The sequence below is a fragment of the Nomascus leucogenys genome, chromosome 19 (assembly GCF_006542625.1).
Source record: "Nomascus leucogenys isolate Asia chromosome 19, Asia_NLE_v1, whole genome shotgun sequence".
Classification (NCBI taxonomy): Eukaryota; Metazoa; Chordata; class Mammalia; order Primates; family Hylobatidae; genus Nomascus; species Nomascus leucogenys.
Window position 1 is genome coordinate 33,150,278 of NC_044399.1, and position 18,789 is coordinate 33,169,066.

Sequence of the window (18,789 nt, forward strand, 5' to 3'; positions counted from 1 at the left end):
GGGGACAGAGTGACACTGTGTCTCAAAAAAAAAAAAAAAAAAGAGCCAGGTACGGTGGCTCACACCTGTAATCTCAGCACTCTGGGAGGTCACGGTGGGCAGATCACCTGAGGTCAGGAGTTCGAAATCAGCCTGGCCAACACGGTGAAACCCCATCTCTACTAAAAATACAAAAATTAGCTGGGCATGATGGTAGGTGCCTATAATCCCAGCTACTTGGGAGGCTGAGGCGAAAGAATCACTTGAACCCTGGAGGCTGAGTTTGTAGTGAGCAGAGATGGTGCCACTGCACTCCAGCCTGGGTGACACAGCAAGACTCCATCTCAAAAAACAAAACAAAACCAAACCAAAAAAACAGCCAGATGGTAGATTTTAAATAAACAGTTTAATGATACTTAATAAATTTATACAGTTGTGCAACCAAGATGGTAGATTTAAACTCAATCAGATCAATAAGTAAAATAGACATACATAATCTAGACAACCCAATTAAAAGGCAGATGAAAAAGCAACACCCATCTATATGCTATCTACAAGAAGCTAGCTTTAAAAATAAAGACACAAGGCCAGGCACAGTGTCTCATGCCTGAAATCCCAGTAGTTTGGAAGGCTGAGGCAGGCAGATTGCTTGAGCCCAGGAGTTCAAGACCAGCCTGGGCAACATGGTGAAAAGCCATCTCTACTAAAAATACAAAAAAATCAGCCAGGAGTGGTGGCATGTTCCGATAGTACCAGCTACTCAGGAAACTGAGTATTGGAATTTGAGGTTGCAGTGAGCCAAGATCATTCCACTGAACTCTAGCTTGGGTGATGGGAGTGAGACCCTATCTCAAAAAAAAAAAAAAGAAAAAAAGAAAAAAGGCACAAAGAGGTAGAAAGTACAAGAATATACTAACACTAATCAAAAGAATGCTGGAGGCCGGGGCGCGGTGGCTCACGCCTGTAATCCCAGCACTTTTGGAGGCCGAGGCCGGTGGATCACCTGAGGTCGGGAGTTCGAGACCAGTCTGACTAACATGGAGAAACCCCGTCTCTACTAAAAATACAAAATTAGCCGGGCATGGTGGCACATGCCTATAATTCCAGTTACTCAGGAGGCAGAGGCAGGAGAATCTCTTGAACTCGGGAGGTGGAGGTTGCGGTGAGCCGAGATCAGGACATTGCACTCCAGCCTGGGCAACAAGAGTGAAACTCTGTCTCAAAAAAAAAAAAAAAAAAAAAAAGAATGCTGGAGTGGCTATGTTAATAGAGGATAGGCCATGCCAAAATGAATTTAAAGGACTCTTATCTTGTTTAGGTATAACATGCATAAGCAAAGGACACAAATCTTACGAAATAGCTTAATAAATTTTCCCATAGGTATATGATATAACCATTCCCAGATTCACAATGCAGAACATTTTTTTTTTCTTCTTTTTTGCTCTGTCACCCAGGCTGGAGTGCAGTGGCGTGATCTTGGCTCATTGCAACTTCTGCCTCCCGGGTTCAAGCAATTCTCCTGCCTCAGCCTCCTGAGTAGCTGGGATTACAGGTGTGCACCACCACACCCAGCTAATTTTTTGTATTTTTAGTAGAGATGGGGTTTTGCCATGTTGGCCAGGCTGGTCTTGAACTCCTGACCTCAGTTGATCTTCTCACCTCAGCCTCCCAAAGTGTTGGGATTACAGGCATGAGCCACAGCACCTGACCTAATGTTTGTATTTTTAGTAGAGATGGGGTATTGCCATGTTGGCCAGGCTTGTCTGGAACTCCTGGGCTCAAGCGATCCACCAGCCTCGGCCTCACAAAATGCTGGGATTATAGGCGTGAGCCACCCCACCCAGCACAGAATATTTTCCATCTCCAGAAGGCACCCCCATCCCAAACCTGTCCCCACAGGTAACTGTTTCTGTCTTCTATTAACATAGGGTTCTGTTGTTATGTCTCGCTCTGTAGCCCAGGCTGGAGTGCAGTGTCATGATCTCGGCTCACTGCAATCTCCGCCTCCTGGGTTCAAGTGATTCTCCTGCCTTAGCCTCCCAAGTAGCTGGAATTACAGGTGTGCGCCACCATGCCTGGCCAAGTTCTATATTTTTAGTAGGGACGAGATTTCACCATGTTGGCCAGGCTGGCCTCAGCTTCCCAAGTGCTGGGATTATGGGCGTGAGCCACTGCACCTGGCCCACCATAGTTTTGTTTTGCTTGTTTGTGGGTTTTTTTTCTTTCTTTTTTTTTGCCTGTTATTGAACTTCATAGAAACGGAATTATTATATAGTACATACTCTTTTATATCGGGTTTCTTTTACTCAACAATTAAGTCTGTAAGATTCATCCGTATTGTTGAATATATTATTATTATTTTGAGACAAGGTCTCACTCTGTTGCCCAGGTTGGAGTGCAGTGGTGATGGCAGCTCACTGCAGCCTCGACCTTCCAGGCTCAAGCAATCCTCCCACCTCAGCTGCCTGGGTAGCTGGGACTAGCTAATTTATGTATTTTTTTGGGTACAGACCAGGTTGCAGTTTTGTCATATTGCCCAGGCTGCTCTCGAACTCCTGGGCTCAAGTGATTGCTCTACCTCAGCCTCCAGAGTAGCTGCAACCATAGGCATGTGCCACCACGCCCAGCTAATTTTTTTTTTGGTAGTGATGGCTTCACAGTATATTGTCCAGGCTTGTCTCCAACTCCTGGGCTCAAGCAAACCTGCCGCCTCTGCCTCCCAAAGTGCTGGGATTACAGGCATGAGCCACTGTGCCTGGCCCATTTTCAATGCTGTATGGAATTCCATTGTGTGACTATAACACAATGGAATTACTTATCTATTGTACTATTGATGGACTTCAGGTTTGTTCTAGTTTTTGGCTATACATGATTTTTGCTGGAAATACATGTTTATGTTTCCTGTGTACTTACCTTAGAGTTGCTAGATAATAAGGTAAGCTTATGTTTATCTTTCACAGAAGTTGTCAAAGAGTTTTCCAGAAGAATGATACCAATTTACACTCCCACCATAAATTTTCAGTTTTTCAAATTTTAGCCATACTTATCAATGTGCAGAATAGGTATCTCACTGTGGCTGTAATTTGCATTTTCCTGATGCCTGGTGATTTGAGTACTTATGTATTTGTTGGGTATTTGGATATCTCTTTTGTGAAATGTGTTCAACTGTTTTGCCTATTTTTAAAAAATTAGATTGTTTTACTTTTAAAAATTAGTTAATAGGAGTTGTTTATGTATTCTGTGGTTTGATTTTTCATCTTTATGGTATCTTTTTATGAGCAGAGGTTGTTTATTTTAACGAAGTCAAATATATCAATCTTTTACTTTATGATTAATGCTTACTGTGTCCTGATCAAGAAATCTTTGCCTACCCCAAGGCCATAAAAATATCCTTCCATAATTTTTCTAGAAGGTTTGTTGTTTTTATCTCTCGCACTGAAGTATATTATACATCTGAAATTAACCTGAGTGTAGGCTCGAAATGGGAGAGCCAAGACTCAAATTTTTCTATGTGGCTAGCCAATTCCTCTAACACTATTTATTGGAAAGCTCATTTCCCCACTGAATTGCAGTCGGGTCTTTGATGTAAATTAGGTGACGATGTATCTGTAGGTCTGTTTCTGTATTCTATTCTGTACCAGTGGTAGTCTATTTCCCCTTTCTTGTGCAAACTACTTATTCTTATTTTTATTTTTATTTTGAGACGGAGCCTGCTCTGTCATCCAGGCTGGAGTACAGTGGATCTCCAATCTCGGCTCACTGCAACCTCCGTCTTCTGGGTTCAAGCAATTCTCCTGCCTCAGTCTCTCAAGTAGCTGGGATTACAGGTGCGTGCCACCATGCCCGGGTAATTTTTGTGTTTTCAGTAGAGATGAGGTTTCACCACATTGGCAGGCTGGTCTCAAACTCCTGACCTTAGGTGATCCTCCCGCCTTGGCCTCCCAAAGTGCTAGGATTAGAGGCATGAGCCACCGCGCCCAGCTGCTAACTACTTATTATTTCTAATAGTTTATCCGCAGATTCTATTGGATTTTCTTTCTTTTTTTTTTTTTTTTTTTTGAGATGGAGTCTCGCTCTGTCGCCCAGGCTGGAGTGCAGTGGCGCAATCTCGGCTCACTGCAAGCTCCGCCTCCCGGGTTCACGCCATTCTCCTGCCTCAGCCTCTCCGAGTAGCTGGGACTACAGGCGCCCGCCACCACGTCCAGCTAATTTTTTTTGTATTTTTAGTAGAGACGGGGTTTCACCGTGGTCTCGATCTCCTGACCTCGTGATCCGCCTGCCTCGGCCTCCCAAAGCGCTGGGATTACAAGCGTGAGCCACCGCACCCGGCCCTTTTTTTTTTTTTTTTTTTGAGACGGGGTTTTGCTCTGTCACCCAGGTTAGAGTGCAGCGGCGCCATCTCAGCTCACTGCAAGCTCTGCCTCCCGTGTTCACACCATTCTCCTGCCTCAGCCTCCCGAGTAGCTGGGACTACAGGCGCCCGCCACCATGCCCCGCTAATTTTTTGTATTTTCAGTAGAGACAAGGTTTTACCGTGTTAGCCAGGATGGTCTTGATCTCCTGACCTCAGGTGATCCACCTGCCTCAGCCTCCCAAAGTGCTGGGATTACAGGTGTGAGCCACCGCGCCTGGCCGGATTTTCTATGTACAAAATTATGTTGTCTAAATAATTATAGTTTTGTTTTTTCCTTTCCAGTCTTCATATCCTTTTCTTGCCTAATTGCACTGGTTAAAACCAATATGATGTTGAATAAAAGTGGTGAAAGTGGACTTTCTTGTCTTATTCCCAAACTCAGAGAACATTCAGTATTTTATTATTAAGTATGATGCTAACTATAATTTTTCTTAAACAATTGTTTTATATGTATAGATATATATAATTGATATATAATTGATGTGCTACTTATATATGATTCAATTTTTTATTGATGTCTAATTTACATACAATAAAATGTACAGATTTTCCAGTAAATGGCTTTTACAAACCCACTACCCCAACTAATACATCAAACTTTTTCATCACCCTAGTAAATTCCCTCATGCCTCTTTCCAGGAAATCTCCAGAGGCAACCACTCTTCTTATTTCTATTCCGTAGATTAATTTTTCCCTATTCTAGAACTTCATATAAATGAAATTATTCAATATGTACTCTTTTGTGTCTGGCTTTTTAAAAAAACGAATCATAAGACTTTTGCAATTTATTATGTTCTTGCATGCATCTGTAGTTAGTTCCTTTTTTATTGGTGAGTGGTTTCCCATGAATATATTACAACTTATTTATTCAATCACGTGTTGATGGACATTTGGGTTGTTTCCAGTTTGAGCTTATTATGAATATAAATGCTATAAACATTCTTGTCCAGGCGTGGTGGCTCACGCCTGTAATCCTAACACTTTGGGAGGCCAAAGAGGGCGGATCACCTGAGGTAAGGAGTTCGAGACCAGCCTGGCCAGCATGGTGAAACCCGTCTCTACTAAAAATACAAAAATTAGCCGGGTGGGATGGTGGGCGCTGGTAATTCCAGCTACTTGGGAGGCTGAGGTGAGAAAATGGCTTGAACCCAGGAGGTAGAGGCTGCAGTGAGCTGAGATCGCACCACTGCACTCCAGCCTGGGCGACAGAGCGAGACTCTGACTCAAAAAAAAAAACAGCAACAACAAAAAACCCAAAAACATTCTATACAAGTCTTTGTGTGGACTTGTGTTTTCATTTCTCTTGGGTAAAACCTAAGAGTGGAATTGTTGAGTCATAGGGTAGGTGCATCTTCATTGCCAAACTGTTTTTCAAAGTGGTTGTAGGTTGTACTATTTTATAATCCATGTCAGAGAGTTCTGGTTGTCCACATCTTCTCAACATGTAGTAGTATTTTCAGACTTTAATTTTAACCATTCTGATGAGCCTGTTGTTGTTTTAGTTATTATTATTATTGTTATATAATAATATATATTATTTTTTGAGACGGAGTCTTGCTCTGTCACCCAGGCTGGAATGCTGTGGTGCGATCTCGGCTCACTGCAACCTCCACCTCTCAGGTTCAAGCGATTCTCCTGCCTCAGCCTCCCGAGTAGCTGGGATTACAGGCACGTGCCACCATGCCCAGCTAATTTTTGTAGTTTTACTAGAGACTGGGTTTCACCATGTTGTCCAGGCTGGTCTTGAACTCCTGACCTCAAGTGATCTGCCTGCCTTGGCCTCCCAAAGCATTGGGATTACAGGCGTGAGCCACTGCACCCGGCCTCAAATATCTTCTTTTGTGAAATGTCTCTTCAAGTCCTTTTAAAAATTAATTAATTTTTTTTGAGACAGGGTCTTCTTGCTCTGTCGCCAAGGCTGGAGTGCAGTGGCACAATCATGGCTTAATGCAGCCTTCACTCCTGGGCCCCAGACATCCTCCCATCTTAGCCTCCCAAGTAGCTGGGACCACACACTTGCGCCACCACACCTGGCTAATTTTTTTATTTTTTGTAGAGATGGGGTTCTGCCATGTTGCCCAGGCTGGTCTCGAACTCCTGGGCTCAAGCAGTCCTCCCACCTCGGCTTCACAAAGTGCTGGGATTACAGACATGAGCCACTGCACTCTGCCAAGTCTTTTGCCTTTTTAAAAAATTGGATTGTTTGTTTATTATTGAGTTGTGGAAGTTCTTCATTTCTTCTGTATATAAGTCCTGTATCACATATATGAGGTGATTATTTTCTCTCATTCGGTATCTTACCTTTTCATTTTATAAAAGTATTATCTGATGAATGGAATTTTTAATTTTAAGGAAGTCCAATTGATCATTTTTTTCTTTTATGGTTGGTACATTTTTGTCCTAAGAAATCTTTGCCTACTCCAAGGCTGCAAAATCTTATGTTTTCTTCCAGGAGATTTATAGTTTCAGCTTTTTACATTTAGGTCCATGATCTACCTTGAACTGATCTTTGTGAATGGTGTAAGGTGAGAGTTGAAGTCTCTCCGCTTGTCAGCACTTTCATTTCCCCACTGAAGTACCTTGACTCTTTTGTCAAAAATGAATTATTATATATGTGGGTTTGTTTATGAACACGCTTTTCCACTGATCTATTTGTCTCTGCTATACCAATACTATGTTATCTTGATTATTATAGCTTTGTAGTAAGTCTTAAAATCCAATAGTGTAAGTTTTTCAAGTTTGTTCTTCTTTTTCAAAATTGTTTTGTCTATTCTAGGTCTTTTGTATTTCCATATAAATGATGGAATCAGCTTGTCCATTTCTATTTTAAAAACCTGCTGAGATTTTGATTGTGATGGCATTGAATCTATAGATCAATATGGAGAGACATGACATCTTAACAATATCGAGTCTATTCTATGAACATGATGTATCTCTCTATGTATTTGTCTTTTATTTCTTCAAGCAACATTTTTGTATTTCTATAATAGAGGTCTTGCATATCTTTCATAAAATTATTAGTGTCTTATGTTTTTTGATATTATTGCCAATGGTGTTTCTAAAATTTGATTTTTCAACTATTTGTTGCTGATAGAAATGCAATTGACTTTTTGGTGTGTTGACAGTATTGTTGCTAATTTCACTCACTGATTGTAATATAATAGTTTTTGCAGATTCTTCAGGATTTTCTATGTATATAACCTTGTTGTACAAAGACGGACTTACTTCTTTTTCAGTCTTTATGCTCGTAAGTTGTTTTATTTCTTTATTGAGCTAGCTAGGATAACGTTGAAGAGAAGAAATGAGAATAGACATTTATTTGTTTCTAGTATTAGCAGCAAAGCTCTCAATATTGTACCATTAAATATGAGGTCATTTGTGGGTTTTTTTTTTTTTTTTTTGAGATACCTTCTATCAAATTGAGGAAAGTGCTTTTTATTCTAGTTTTCAAAAATCATGAATAATGATTAAATTTTGCCAAATGCTTTTTCTGCATCTATTGAAGTGGTTGTCTAGATTTTTCACTTTATTTTGTTAATATGATTAGTTAAATTTTTTGGTATATTAAACTTACTTTGCCTTACCGGACAAAACTGCATTTGGTCATTATTCTGAGTTATCTTTTTAAAAAATGTATACTGGCTGGGCACAGTGGCTCACACCTGTAATCCAAGCACTTTGAGAGGTCAAGGTGGGTGGATCACTTGAGCTCAGGAGTTCGAGACCACCCTGGACAATATAGTGAGACCTCGTCTCTGCAAAAAATACAAAAATTAGCCAAGGTTGGAGGATTGCTTGAGCCCAGGAGTTTGAGACAAGCCTGGGCAACATAGAGAGACACTGTCTCTCTAAAAATAAAAAAGTACCTTCTTTTCCGAGAAAACACCAAATGGCAGATGACGCCGGTGCAGCAGGGGGGCCCGGAGGCCCTGGTGGCCCTGGGTTGGGGAACCGTGGTGGCTTCCGCGGAGGTTTCGGCAGTGGCATCCGGGGCCGGGGTAGCGGCCGTGGACGGGGCCGGGCCGAGGCCGCGGAGCTCGCGGAGGCAAGGCCGAGGATAAGGAGTGGATGCCCGTCACCAAGTTGGGCCGCTTGGTCAAGGACATGAAGATCAAGTCCCTGGAGGAGATCTATCTCTTCTCCCTGCCCATTAAGGAATCAGAGATCATTGCCTTTTTCCTGGGGGCCTCTCTCAAGGATGAGGTTTTGAAGATTATGCCGTGCCGGCCAGCGCACCAGGTTCAAGGTGTTTGTTGCTATCGGGGACTACAATGGCCACATCGGTCTGGGTGTTAAGTGCTCCAAGGAGGTGGCCACCGCCATCTGTGGGGCCATCATCCTGGCCAAGCTCTCCATTGTCCCCGTGCGCAGATGCTACTGGGGGAACAAGATCGGCAAGCCCTACACGGTCCCTTGCATGGTGACAGGCCGCTGCGGCTCTGTGCTGGGGCGCCTCATCCCTGCACCCAGGGGCACTGGCATCGTCTCCACACCTGTGCCTAAGAAGCTGCTCATGATGGCTGGTATCGATGACTGCTCCACCTCAGCCCCGGGCTGCACTGCCACCCTGGGCAACTTCGCCAAGGCCACCTTTGGTGCCATTTTCTAAGACCTACAGCTACCTGACCCCTGACCTCTGGAAGGAGACTGTATTTACCAAGTCTCCCTATCAGGAATTCACTGACCACCTCGTCAAGACCCACACCAGAGTCTCCGTGCAGCGGACCCAGGCTCCAGCTGTGGCTACAACATAGGGTTTTTATACAAGAAAAATAAAGTGAATTAAAAAAAAAAAAAAAAAAAAAAAAAAAAAAAAAATGAATTAAGCGTGAAAACAAATAAATAAAAAAATAAAAAAAAATAAAAAAAAAAAAAAAAAAAAAAAAAAAAAAAAAAAAAAAAAAAATAAAAAATAAATAAAAAATTAGCCAGATGTGGTGACATACTTGTATAGTCCCAGCTACTTGGGAAGCTGAAGTGGGAGGATTACCTGAGCCCAGGAGGTCGAGGCTGCAGTGAGGGGTGATGGCACCATTGCACTCCAGCCTGAGTAATACAGTGAGACCCTGCCTCCAAAATAATAATAACAATTTTAAAAACTTCAAAATAAAAAGTTAAAAATAAATGTATTACTGAATTTGGTTTGAGATATATATATATATATATATGTACATATATATATATATATATTTTTTTTTTAGATGGAGTTTTTGCTCTTGTTGCCCAGGCTTGAGTGCAATGGCACCATCTTGGCTCACCACAACTTCTGCCTCCTGGGTTCAAGCGATTCTCCTGCTTCAGCCTCCCTAGTAGCTAGAATTACAGGCATGCACTACCACGTCCAGCTAATTTTGTATTTCTGGTAGAGACAGGGTTTCTCCATATTGGTTCGGCTGGTCTCAAATTCCTGACCTCAGGTGATCCGCCCGCCTCGGCCTCCCAAAGTGTTGGGATTACAGGCGTGAGCCACCGCGCCTGGCTTTGTTGTTGTCTTTTTTTTTTTTGTGACAGAGTCTTGCTCTGTTGCCCAGGCTGGAGTACAGTGGTGTGATCTTGGCTCACTGCAACCTCCACCTCCTGGGTTGAAGGAATTCTCCTGCCTCGGCCTCCCTAGTAGCTGGGATTACAGGTGCCCACCACACCCGACTAATTTTTATATTTTAGAAGAGATGGGGTTTCACCATGTTGGCCAGGCTGGTCTTGAACTCCTGACCTCAAGCAATCCATCCACCTCGGCCTCCTAAAATGCTGTCATTCAGTTCAAAATACTTTATAACTCCCAAGGTGATTTCTTCTTTGACCCCCATGGCCTATTTAGAGGCTTATTAATTAATTTCTGAATATTTGGGGAGAATTCTCTAGTTATCTTTTAGTTGTTGACTTCTAGCTCAACTTCACTGAGTCCAGAGAACATACTACGCATGATTTCAGGAACTGGAAATTTGTTAACACTTGCTTTATGGCCCAGCATATGGTCAATTTTGTTAAGTGTCAAAATTGGTACTTGAGAAGCATGTGGCTTCTGTAGTTGTTGGTTTCCTCCTGGTTTTTAAAATAATATCCTATAAATGTCAGTTAGGGAAATTTGTTTAATTACATTGTTCAAATCCTCTACTGACTTTAAAAAAATCTACTTGTCTATCAGTTACTGGGAGAGCTGTGTCAAAAATCTCCAACTATGATTGGGGATTTGGGGGATTTGCCTATTTCTTCTTTAATTAATTTTTTTTTTTTAGTTAGGATCTCGCTCTGTCACCCAAGCTGGAAAGCAGTGGCATGATCATGGCTCACTGCAGCTTTGAATTCCTGGGCTCCAAGGATCCTCCCACCTCAGCCTCTTGAGTAGCTGGGATTACAGGTGCATGCCACCACACCTACCTATTTTTAGTTTTAGTTTTTTGTAGAGATGAGGTTCTCACTATGTTGCTTGGGCTGGTTTTGAACTCCTTATCTCAAGAGATCCTGGCACCTTGACCTCTCAAAGCACTGGGATTATAAGCATGAGCCAACACGCCTGGCCTGTTCATTAATTCTGTCCGTTTTTGCTTTATGTATTTTGAGGTTATATTATCAGATGAGTATTTAGAACTGTTATGTCTTCCTATTGAACCGACCCTTTTATTATCATGAAATAATAATATCCTCTTTGTTTTGTTTTTCTTTTTTTTGTTGTTGTTTGTTTTTTTAGACAGAGCCTCACTCTGTCGCCCAGGCTGGAGTGCAATGGCATGATCTCAGCTCACTGCAACCTTCACCTCCCAGGTTCAAGTGATTCTCGTGCCTCAGTCTCCCAAGCAGCTGGGATTGCAGGCATGCGCTACCACACCTGGCTAATTTTTTTGTAGTTTTAGTAGAAACGGGGTTTCACCATGTTGCCCAGGCTGGTCACGAACTCCTGAGCTCAGGCAATTCACCTGCCTTGGCCTCCCAAAGTGCTGGGATTACAGGCATGAGCCACCCTGCCCAGTTCCTTGTTTGTTTTTAGTAATACTTCTTGCCCTAAAGATTACTCTGTCTGATATTAATATAGCTACAACAACTTTATTTTGGTTAGCACTTGCATTATATCTTTTTTCATCCTTTAACTGTAGTATTTATTTATTTTAATTTTTTTGTAGAGATGGGATTTTGCCACGTTGCCCAGGTTGGTCTTCAACTCCTGAGCTCAAAGCGATCTGCCTGCCTTGGCCTCCCACAGTGCTGGGATTACCAGCCTGAGCCACCACACCCAGGCCTCACTCATTAATTTTAACCTTTCTGCATCCTTGTATTGAAGATGTGGCTCTTGTAAACAGCATATAATTGGATTATTTAATGCAGTCTGACATCTTTTTTCTTTTAATTAGAGGATTTAGCCCCTTTAAATTTCATGTAAATACTAATAGAGTTGGGTTTAATTTACCATATTCTATTTGTTTCCTATTTGTTCCTGTATTTGCAAAGGTCTCTGGTTGCAGTATGAAGATCTGACTGGAAGAACACACGCACAGAAGCAGGGAAACCAGTTAAGAGACTGGAGCAGCGGTCCCGGTGAGTGAAACTGGCATCCTGAATTAGATTCATGGTGGTGAAGATAAGGAGATGTGAACAAATTAGATATTTGGGAGGTAGGAAAAATAGAACTTAGTGATTGTGACCAGGCACAGTGGCTCACACCTGTGATCCTAGCACTTTGGGAGGCCGAGGCAGGCAGATCACTTGAGGTCAGGAGTTCAAGACCAGCCTCGCCAACATGATGAAACCCGCTACTCTACAAAAATACAAAAAGTTAGCCGGGTGTGGTGGCATGCGCCTGTAGTCCCAGCTACTTGGGAGGCTGAGGCAGGAGAATTGTTTGAACCCAGGAGGTGGAGGTTGCAGTGAGCAGAGATCGTGTCATTGCACTTCAGCCTGGGCAACAGAGTGCGACTGTCTAAAAAAAAAAAAAACTTAGTGATTGCCTTTAGAACAGTGGTCTCCAACCTTTTTGCACTAGGGACGGGTTTTGTGGAAGACAGTTTTTCCACAGATGGTGGGGTGGGAGGTGGTTTTACACTTGATTTTAGCCAAAAGGCCGAGAAGTGATGGGGGGTGGTTTTGGAATGGAACTGTTCCACCTCAGATCTTCAGGCATTACTTAGATTCTCATAAGGAGCACGCAACCTAGATTCCTCCCATGCGCAGTCACAATAGGCTTTCTGCTCCCATGAGAATCTAATGTCGCCGCTGATCTGACAGGAGGCAGAGCTCAGGTGGGAATGTGGGCCAGCCACTCACCTCTTGCTGTGTGGCCCTGTTCCTAACAGGCCACAGTCTGTGGCCCGGGGGTTGGGGACTCCTGCTTTAGAGTATAGAGTGCAAGAGTAAAGAATCAAGGAAGACTCTCCTATTTCTGGTTTAAGAGGTTTGATGGATGGCACCACTATTTATTTAAAAAACCCAGGAGGAGAAACAGAACTAAGGGGAAAGATAATGAGATGAGTTTTGGACTAGTTGAAAACCTAGTGGAGAAAGTCCTGGTATGCAATTCAATATATAGGACTAGAATTTCTATCTGAGCTGGAGATATTAATTGGGACCTGCTAAAATATGGGTGGTAATTAAGGCCATGGGAGTGTCAGGGAGTGAGGATAGAAACAGGCCTAGGGCAAAAAACTGAGGAACATTTCATAGCTGGGTTGAGCCAAGGAGACTGAGAAGAAGTAGTCAGAAAGGTTGTGAGAAGGAAACCAAGAAAGTACAGTATCCTGGCCGGGCACGGTGGCTCACGCCTGTAATCCCAGCACTTTGGGAGACCGAGGTGGGTGGATCATGAGGTCAGGAGTTTGAGACCAGCCTGGCCAGTATGGCGAATTCCTGTCTCTACTAAAAATACAAAAATTAGCCAGGTGTGGTGGCGCACACCTGTAATCCCATCTACTCAGGAAGGTGAGGCAGGAGAATCGCTTGAACCTGGGAGGTGGAGGTTGCAGTGAGGCAAAAGCACGCCACTGCACTCCAGCCTGGGGGACAGAGTGAGACTCCGTCTCAAAACAAAAACAAAAAACAAAAAACAAAGTACAGTATCCTAGAAGCTGGGAAGAGAGCGTGTTTTTTTTGTTTTGTTTTGTTTTTTGTTTTGAGACGGAGTTTCGCTCTTGTTGCCCAGGCTGGAGTGCAATGATGCGATCTCTGCTCACTGCAAACCTCCGCCTCCCAGGTTCAAGCGATTCTCCTGCCTCAGCCTCCCTAGTAGCTGGGATTACAGACATGCGCCACCACGCCTGGCTAATTTTGCATTTTTAGTAGAGATGGGGTTTCTCCATGTTGGTCAGGCTGGTCTTGAACTCCTGACCTCAAGTGATCTGCCCGCCTCGGCCTCCCAAAGTGCTGGGATTACAGGCACGAGCCACCACGCCCGGCAAAGAGTGTTTTTGTGAAGAGGAAAATGGGTAACTGCTCTATGCTGCTGAGAGGTCCTATTAGGTAAGGACTAAAGCAGGTACGCCACAGCCTAAGGAAGAGTAGTTTGAATGGAGTTAGTGGGGTGGCACCAGCGTGGAGGGGGTTATAAAGTAGGAGATGAAGAAACGAAGACAAATTAGCCAGGCGTGTTGGTGGGCACCTGTAATCCCAGCTACTTGGTAGGCTGAGGCAGGAGAATTGCTTGAACCCAGGAGGTAGAGGTTGCTGTGAGCTGAAATCGCACCACTGCACTCCAGCCAGGGCGACAGAGCGAGACTCCGTCTCAAAAAAAGAAAAAAAAAATGATATAATGGATTTTGGAGACTCAGAAGCAGAATGGGTGGGGACGGGGTGAAGGATAAAAAACTATGTGTTGGATACAGTGTACACTATTCAGTTGAGGGGTCCACTAAAATCTCAGACTTCACCACTATATAAATCATCCATGTAACCAAAAACCACTTGCAACCCCAAAACTACTGACTTTTAAAAAAAGCATTGACCTGGAAGTAACACACATCACTTCTGTGCAACTTTCGTTGACCAAACCAAGTTGCGTGGCCATTCTAACTTTTTTTTTTGAGATGGAGTCTCGCTCTGTCACCCAGGCTGGAGTGCAGTGGTGCAATCACTGCAAGCTCCGCCTCCCGGATTCATGCCATTCTCCTGCCTCAGCCTCCCGAGTAGCTGGGACTACAGGCTCCCGCTACCACACCCTGCTGATTTTTTTTTGTATTTTTAGTAGAGATGAGGTTTCACCGTGTTAGCCAGGATGGTCTTGATCTCCTGACCTCATGATCCGCCCGCCTCAGCCTCCCAAAGTGCTGAGATTACAGGTGTGAGCCACCGCGCCTGGCCGACCACTCTAACTTTAAGGGAAATAGCATCTTGCTTTGTGCCCAGAAGGCAGAGACACAGAATAGTCCTAATGACAACTGCAATCACTCCTTTTTTTTTTTTTTTTTTTTTGAGGAGTCTTGCTCTGTCACCCAGGCTAGAGCGCAGTGGCATGAACTTGGCTCACTGCAACCTCCGCCTCCCAGGTTCAAGCGATTCTCCTGCCTCAGCCTCCTGAATAGCTGGGATTGCAGGCGCCCACCACTGCACCCGGCTAATTTTTGTATTTTTAGTAGAGATGGGGTTTCACCATCTTGGCCAGGCTGGTTTGAACTCCTGACCTCATGATCCACCCACCTCGGCCTCCGAAAGCGCTCGGATTACAGGCGTGAGCCACTGGGCCTGGCCCCAGCAATCACTCTTTTAAACAGTTTAAGGAAGGAGAATGGGAGATGTTGGAAGTTGTCACTTTGAAGAGTAGGAAGGGAGTTAATCACTGAAGCATAGCCAGGATTGTCAAGCCACATTCAGGTTCCATATGACATCGAGGACCACCATTTTCTTTGGTCCCAGTCTTCTCAGCTATGTGCTTTTCTCTAGTGATACTCAGCTGCCTGGATGCAGGCACGATAAAAGCCAAGAGTTGGATTCATCAATTTTTAACATATTCTATTTTATTTTATTTATTTTATATTTTATTTTATTTTATTTTATTTTATATTTTAAATTTTTGAGATGGAGTCTCACTCTGTCACCCAGGCTGGAGTGCATTGGCATGATCTTGGCTCACTGCAACCTCCACCTCCTGACTCCAAGCGATTCTCCTGCCTCAGCCTCCCAAGTAGCTGGACTACAGGTATGTGCCAGAATGCCCAGCTAATTTTTTTGTATTTTTAGTAGAGATGGGGTTTTGCCATGTTGGCCAGGCTGGTCTCGAACTCCTGACCTCAAGTGATCCGCCCGCCTCGGTCTCCCAAATTGTTGGGATTACAGGCGTGAGCCACCGCACCCCACCTAGATATCATTTTTTTTTTTAAGATTGTATTACTTGATTTTATTTTACACTAGGTGGTGGGCACACAAAGCAATACTTAATAAAGTTGACAATTAGCTTCACTCAATATTTTTAATAGCGCACATTAAAAAAAGTATTCATCTTACAAATTCTTCTGCAATCCAAACATACAATAGCTCGGAGAACATTTAGAAAACAAAAGCCAATGTAAAAAGACAGATTAAAACAACTAGAACAGTACAGGTTTTATTTATATGGCTCGAATTTTACAGTTTTCTTACTGCATCATCAATGTCAGAAATCTGTTCCTTCAGCTGGCTCCATTGTTCTGGATTTAAAGAAATACCTTTTCTTCCTGGTTTCATTTCACCTTCAGGATCCATCCAATATTCTCTAATATCAATTAGCACTTTGCCTTTAAAATCTCGAACGCTGACATACCTCATTTTCCCAATCTGAAACATGTTATCATCTCTGCTGCTGCTGCCCTGTTTAGAAGATGACAGAGCTCTCGAAGTTTCACCTGTCTTTTGCTTCTTTACAGGTTTTTCTGGAGCGACTTGCTTTTTCCTCTTTAACTTTTTGTCAACCTCACTGTCAGAATCACTGCCAGAAGAGCTTGAAGAAACAAGTTCCTTTGATTTAGGCATTGCTTCACTTGGCTCTAGCAGTCGAACACCCTCTTGCTCGTTCGCTCACGACTCTAGATATCATTTTAAAAATATATTGATGCCCCCTCCCATCATGAAAGCAAGGATTTTGTCCATTTTGTTTAATGCTATGGCCTTAACCTAGAACAGTGATTGGTCAAGACAGGTCCTATTTAAATATTTGTTGAATGAATGATTCAGTGCTCTTTAGAAAAATTCAAGCTGGGCATGGTGGCTCATGCCTGTAATCCAAGTACTTTGAGAGGCCGAGGCGGGAGGATCACTTGAGGCCTGGAGTTCAAGACAAGCCTGGACAACACAGCAAGATCCCATCTCTACAAAAAAGAAAAGAAAAATTCAAATCATAAAGGTGTGTATAGGATTAAAAGTGGATTCCTTTGGGGCTGGGTGCAGTGACTATGCCTATAATCCCAGCACTTTGGGAGGCCGAGGAGGGCAAATCACTTGAGGTCAGGAGTTTGAGACCAGCCTGTCTAACATGGCGAAACCCCGTCTCTACTAAAAATAAAAAAAGTAGCCAGGTGTGATGGCTCATACCTGCAATCCCAGCTACATGGGAGGCTGAGGCACGAGAATCGCTTGAATCCGGGAGGAGGAGGTTGTAGTGAGCTGAGATCGTACCACTGCACTGTAGCCTAGGTGACAGAGACTCTGTCTCAAAACAAACAAACAAACAAACAAAAAAACCCAAAAAAACATACAACAGTGGATTCCTTTGGCTCCCATTGCCACTCCCTTAGGGATAACTACTGCTAATAGTGTGTGTGTCCACATGTGTGTGTGTATGTGTGAGGGTGTGTGTGTCTGTCTGTATTTCCAGACCTTTTTATATGCATAGACATACAGTAGTTCCACCTTATCCACAGTTTCACTTTCTACAGTTTTAGTTACCCAAGGTCAATCGAGGTCTGAAAACAGGTAGGAGGAATACAATAAGTATATTGTTATAATTGTGCAATTTTATTAATTGTTGTAAATCTCTTTTTGTGCCTAATTTTTTTTGTTTGAGATGGAGTCTCGCTCTGTTGCCCAGGCTGGAGTGCAGTGTGGTACGATCTTGGCTCACTGCAGCTTCTGCCTCCTGGGTTCAAGAGATTCTCCTGACTCAGCCTCCCGAGAAGGTGGGACTACAGGCATGTGCCACCACGCCCAGCTAACTTTTGTATTTTTAGTAGAGACGGGGTTTTGCCATGTTGGTCAGGCTGATCTCGAACTCCTGACCTCAGGTGATCCACCAGCCTCAGCCTCCCAAAGTGCTGGGATTACAGGCATGAGCCACTGTGCCCAGCCTCTTGTGCATAATTTTAAAATTAAACTTTGTCATAGGTTTGTATGTACAGGATAAAACATAGCACATATATGATTTGGTATATCTGCAGTTTCAGGTATCCACTGTGGGTCTTGGTGTATTTTAAAATTAAAAACGAAGGCCAGGTGTGGTGGCTCACACCTGTAATCCCAGCACTTTGGGAGGCCGACGCAGGTAGATCACAAGGTCAGGAGTTCAAGACCAGCCTGGCCAATATGGTGAAACCCTGTCTCTACTAAAAATACAAAAATAAGCCGGGCGTGGTGGTGCACGCCTGTAATCCCAGCTGCTTGGAAGGCTGAGGCAGGAGAATTGCTTGAACCCGGAAGGCGGAGGTTGCAGTGAGCCGAGATTGCTCCACTGCACTCCAGCCTGGGCAACAGAGCTAGACTCTGTCTCAAAAACAAACAAACAAACAAAAAGAAAATAAAAACAAAACAAAATAAAAAAGAAGTAGTATTTCCACATGGTTCTAAGAAACTTTTTCCCCCTCAAATATTTTATTATTTATTTATTATTTTTGAGACAGGATCTTCTGTGTTGCCCAGGCTGCAATGCAACAGTGTGACCTCGGCTCACTGCATCCTCGACCTCCTGGGCTCAAGTGATCCTCCCACCTCAGCCTCCTGAGTAGCTGGGACTACAGGTACACTCCACCATGCCAGGCTAGTTTTTGTATTTTTTGTAGATACGAGATTTCACCAAGTTGCTCAGGCTGGTTTCAAACCCCTGGCCTCAAGCAATCCTCCTGCCTTGGCCTCCCAGAGTGCTGGGATTACAGGCACGTGCCACCACACCCGGCTAATTTTTGTATTTTTAGTAGAGACGGGGGTTTCACCATGTTGGCCAGGCTGGTTTCGAACTCCTGACCTCAAATGATCTGCCCACCTTGGCCTCCCAAAGTGCTGGGATTACAGGCGTGAGCCACTGTGCCTGGCCATGGAGGGTGTTTTATTGGCTCATATCACTCAATTCCTAGGGACCGCTGACTTCAAGTATAGCTGGGTCCAGGTGCCCAAATTTTGTCTTCATAATCTCTCACCAGCACTTGGATTTCCTTTGTTTTGGCTTCATTCTCAGATCAATTCTTGCATGGAAAGTCAAGATGGCCACACTCCACCTGCTCTTCTTCTCTGGGAGA

The 18,789-nt window shown here is 43.6% G+C and overlaps 1 protein-coding gene and 1 pseudogene across 2 annotated transcripts; one reads left to right on the forward strand and one right to left on the reverse strand.

Annotated features, from left to right (window-relative positions):
* The first annotated feature begins 8,282 nt into the window (after window positions 1-8,282).
* On the forward strand, window positions 8,283-9,179 carry LOC101177006 (annotated as a pseudogene). The gene has a single exon (XR_001113650.2). The product of XR_001113650.2 is annotated as a 40S ribosomal protein S2 pseudogene (transcript).
* Window positions 9,180-15,690: 6,511 nt separating this feature from the next.
* LOC101178281 (activated RNA polymerase II transcriptional coactivator p15) lies at window positions 15,691-16,424 on the reverse strand. The gene has a single exon (XM_012497791.2). The coding sequence runs from the start codon at window positions 16,316-16,318 to the stop codon at window positions 15,935-15,937; it is 384 nt and encodes a 127-aa protein (XP_012353245.1). The 5' UTR covers window positions 16,319-16,424; the 3' UTR covers window positions 15,691-15,934.
* Window positions 16,425-18,789: the final 2,365 nt, after the last annotated feature.

Excerpts from the sequence above, each read along its gene's own strand:
- LOC101178281 (XM_012497791.2), bottom strand. The coding sequence starts at position 16,318 with ATGCCTAAATCAAAGGAACTTGTTTCTTCAAGCTCTTCTGGCAGTGAT.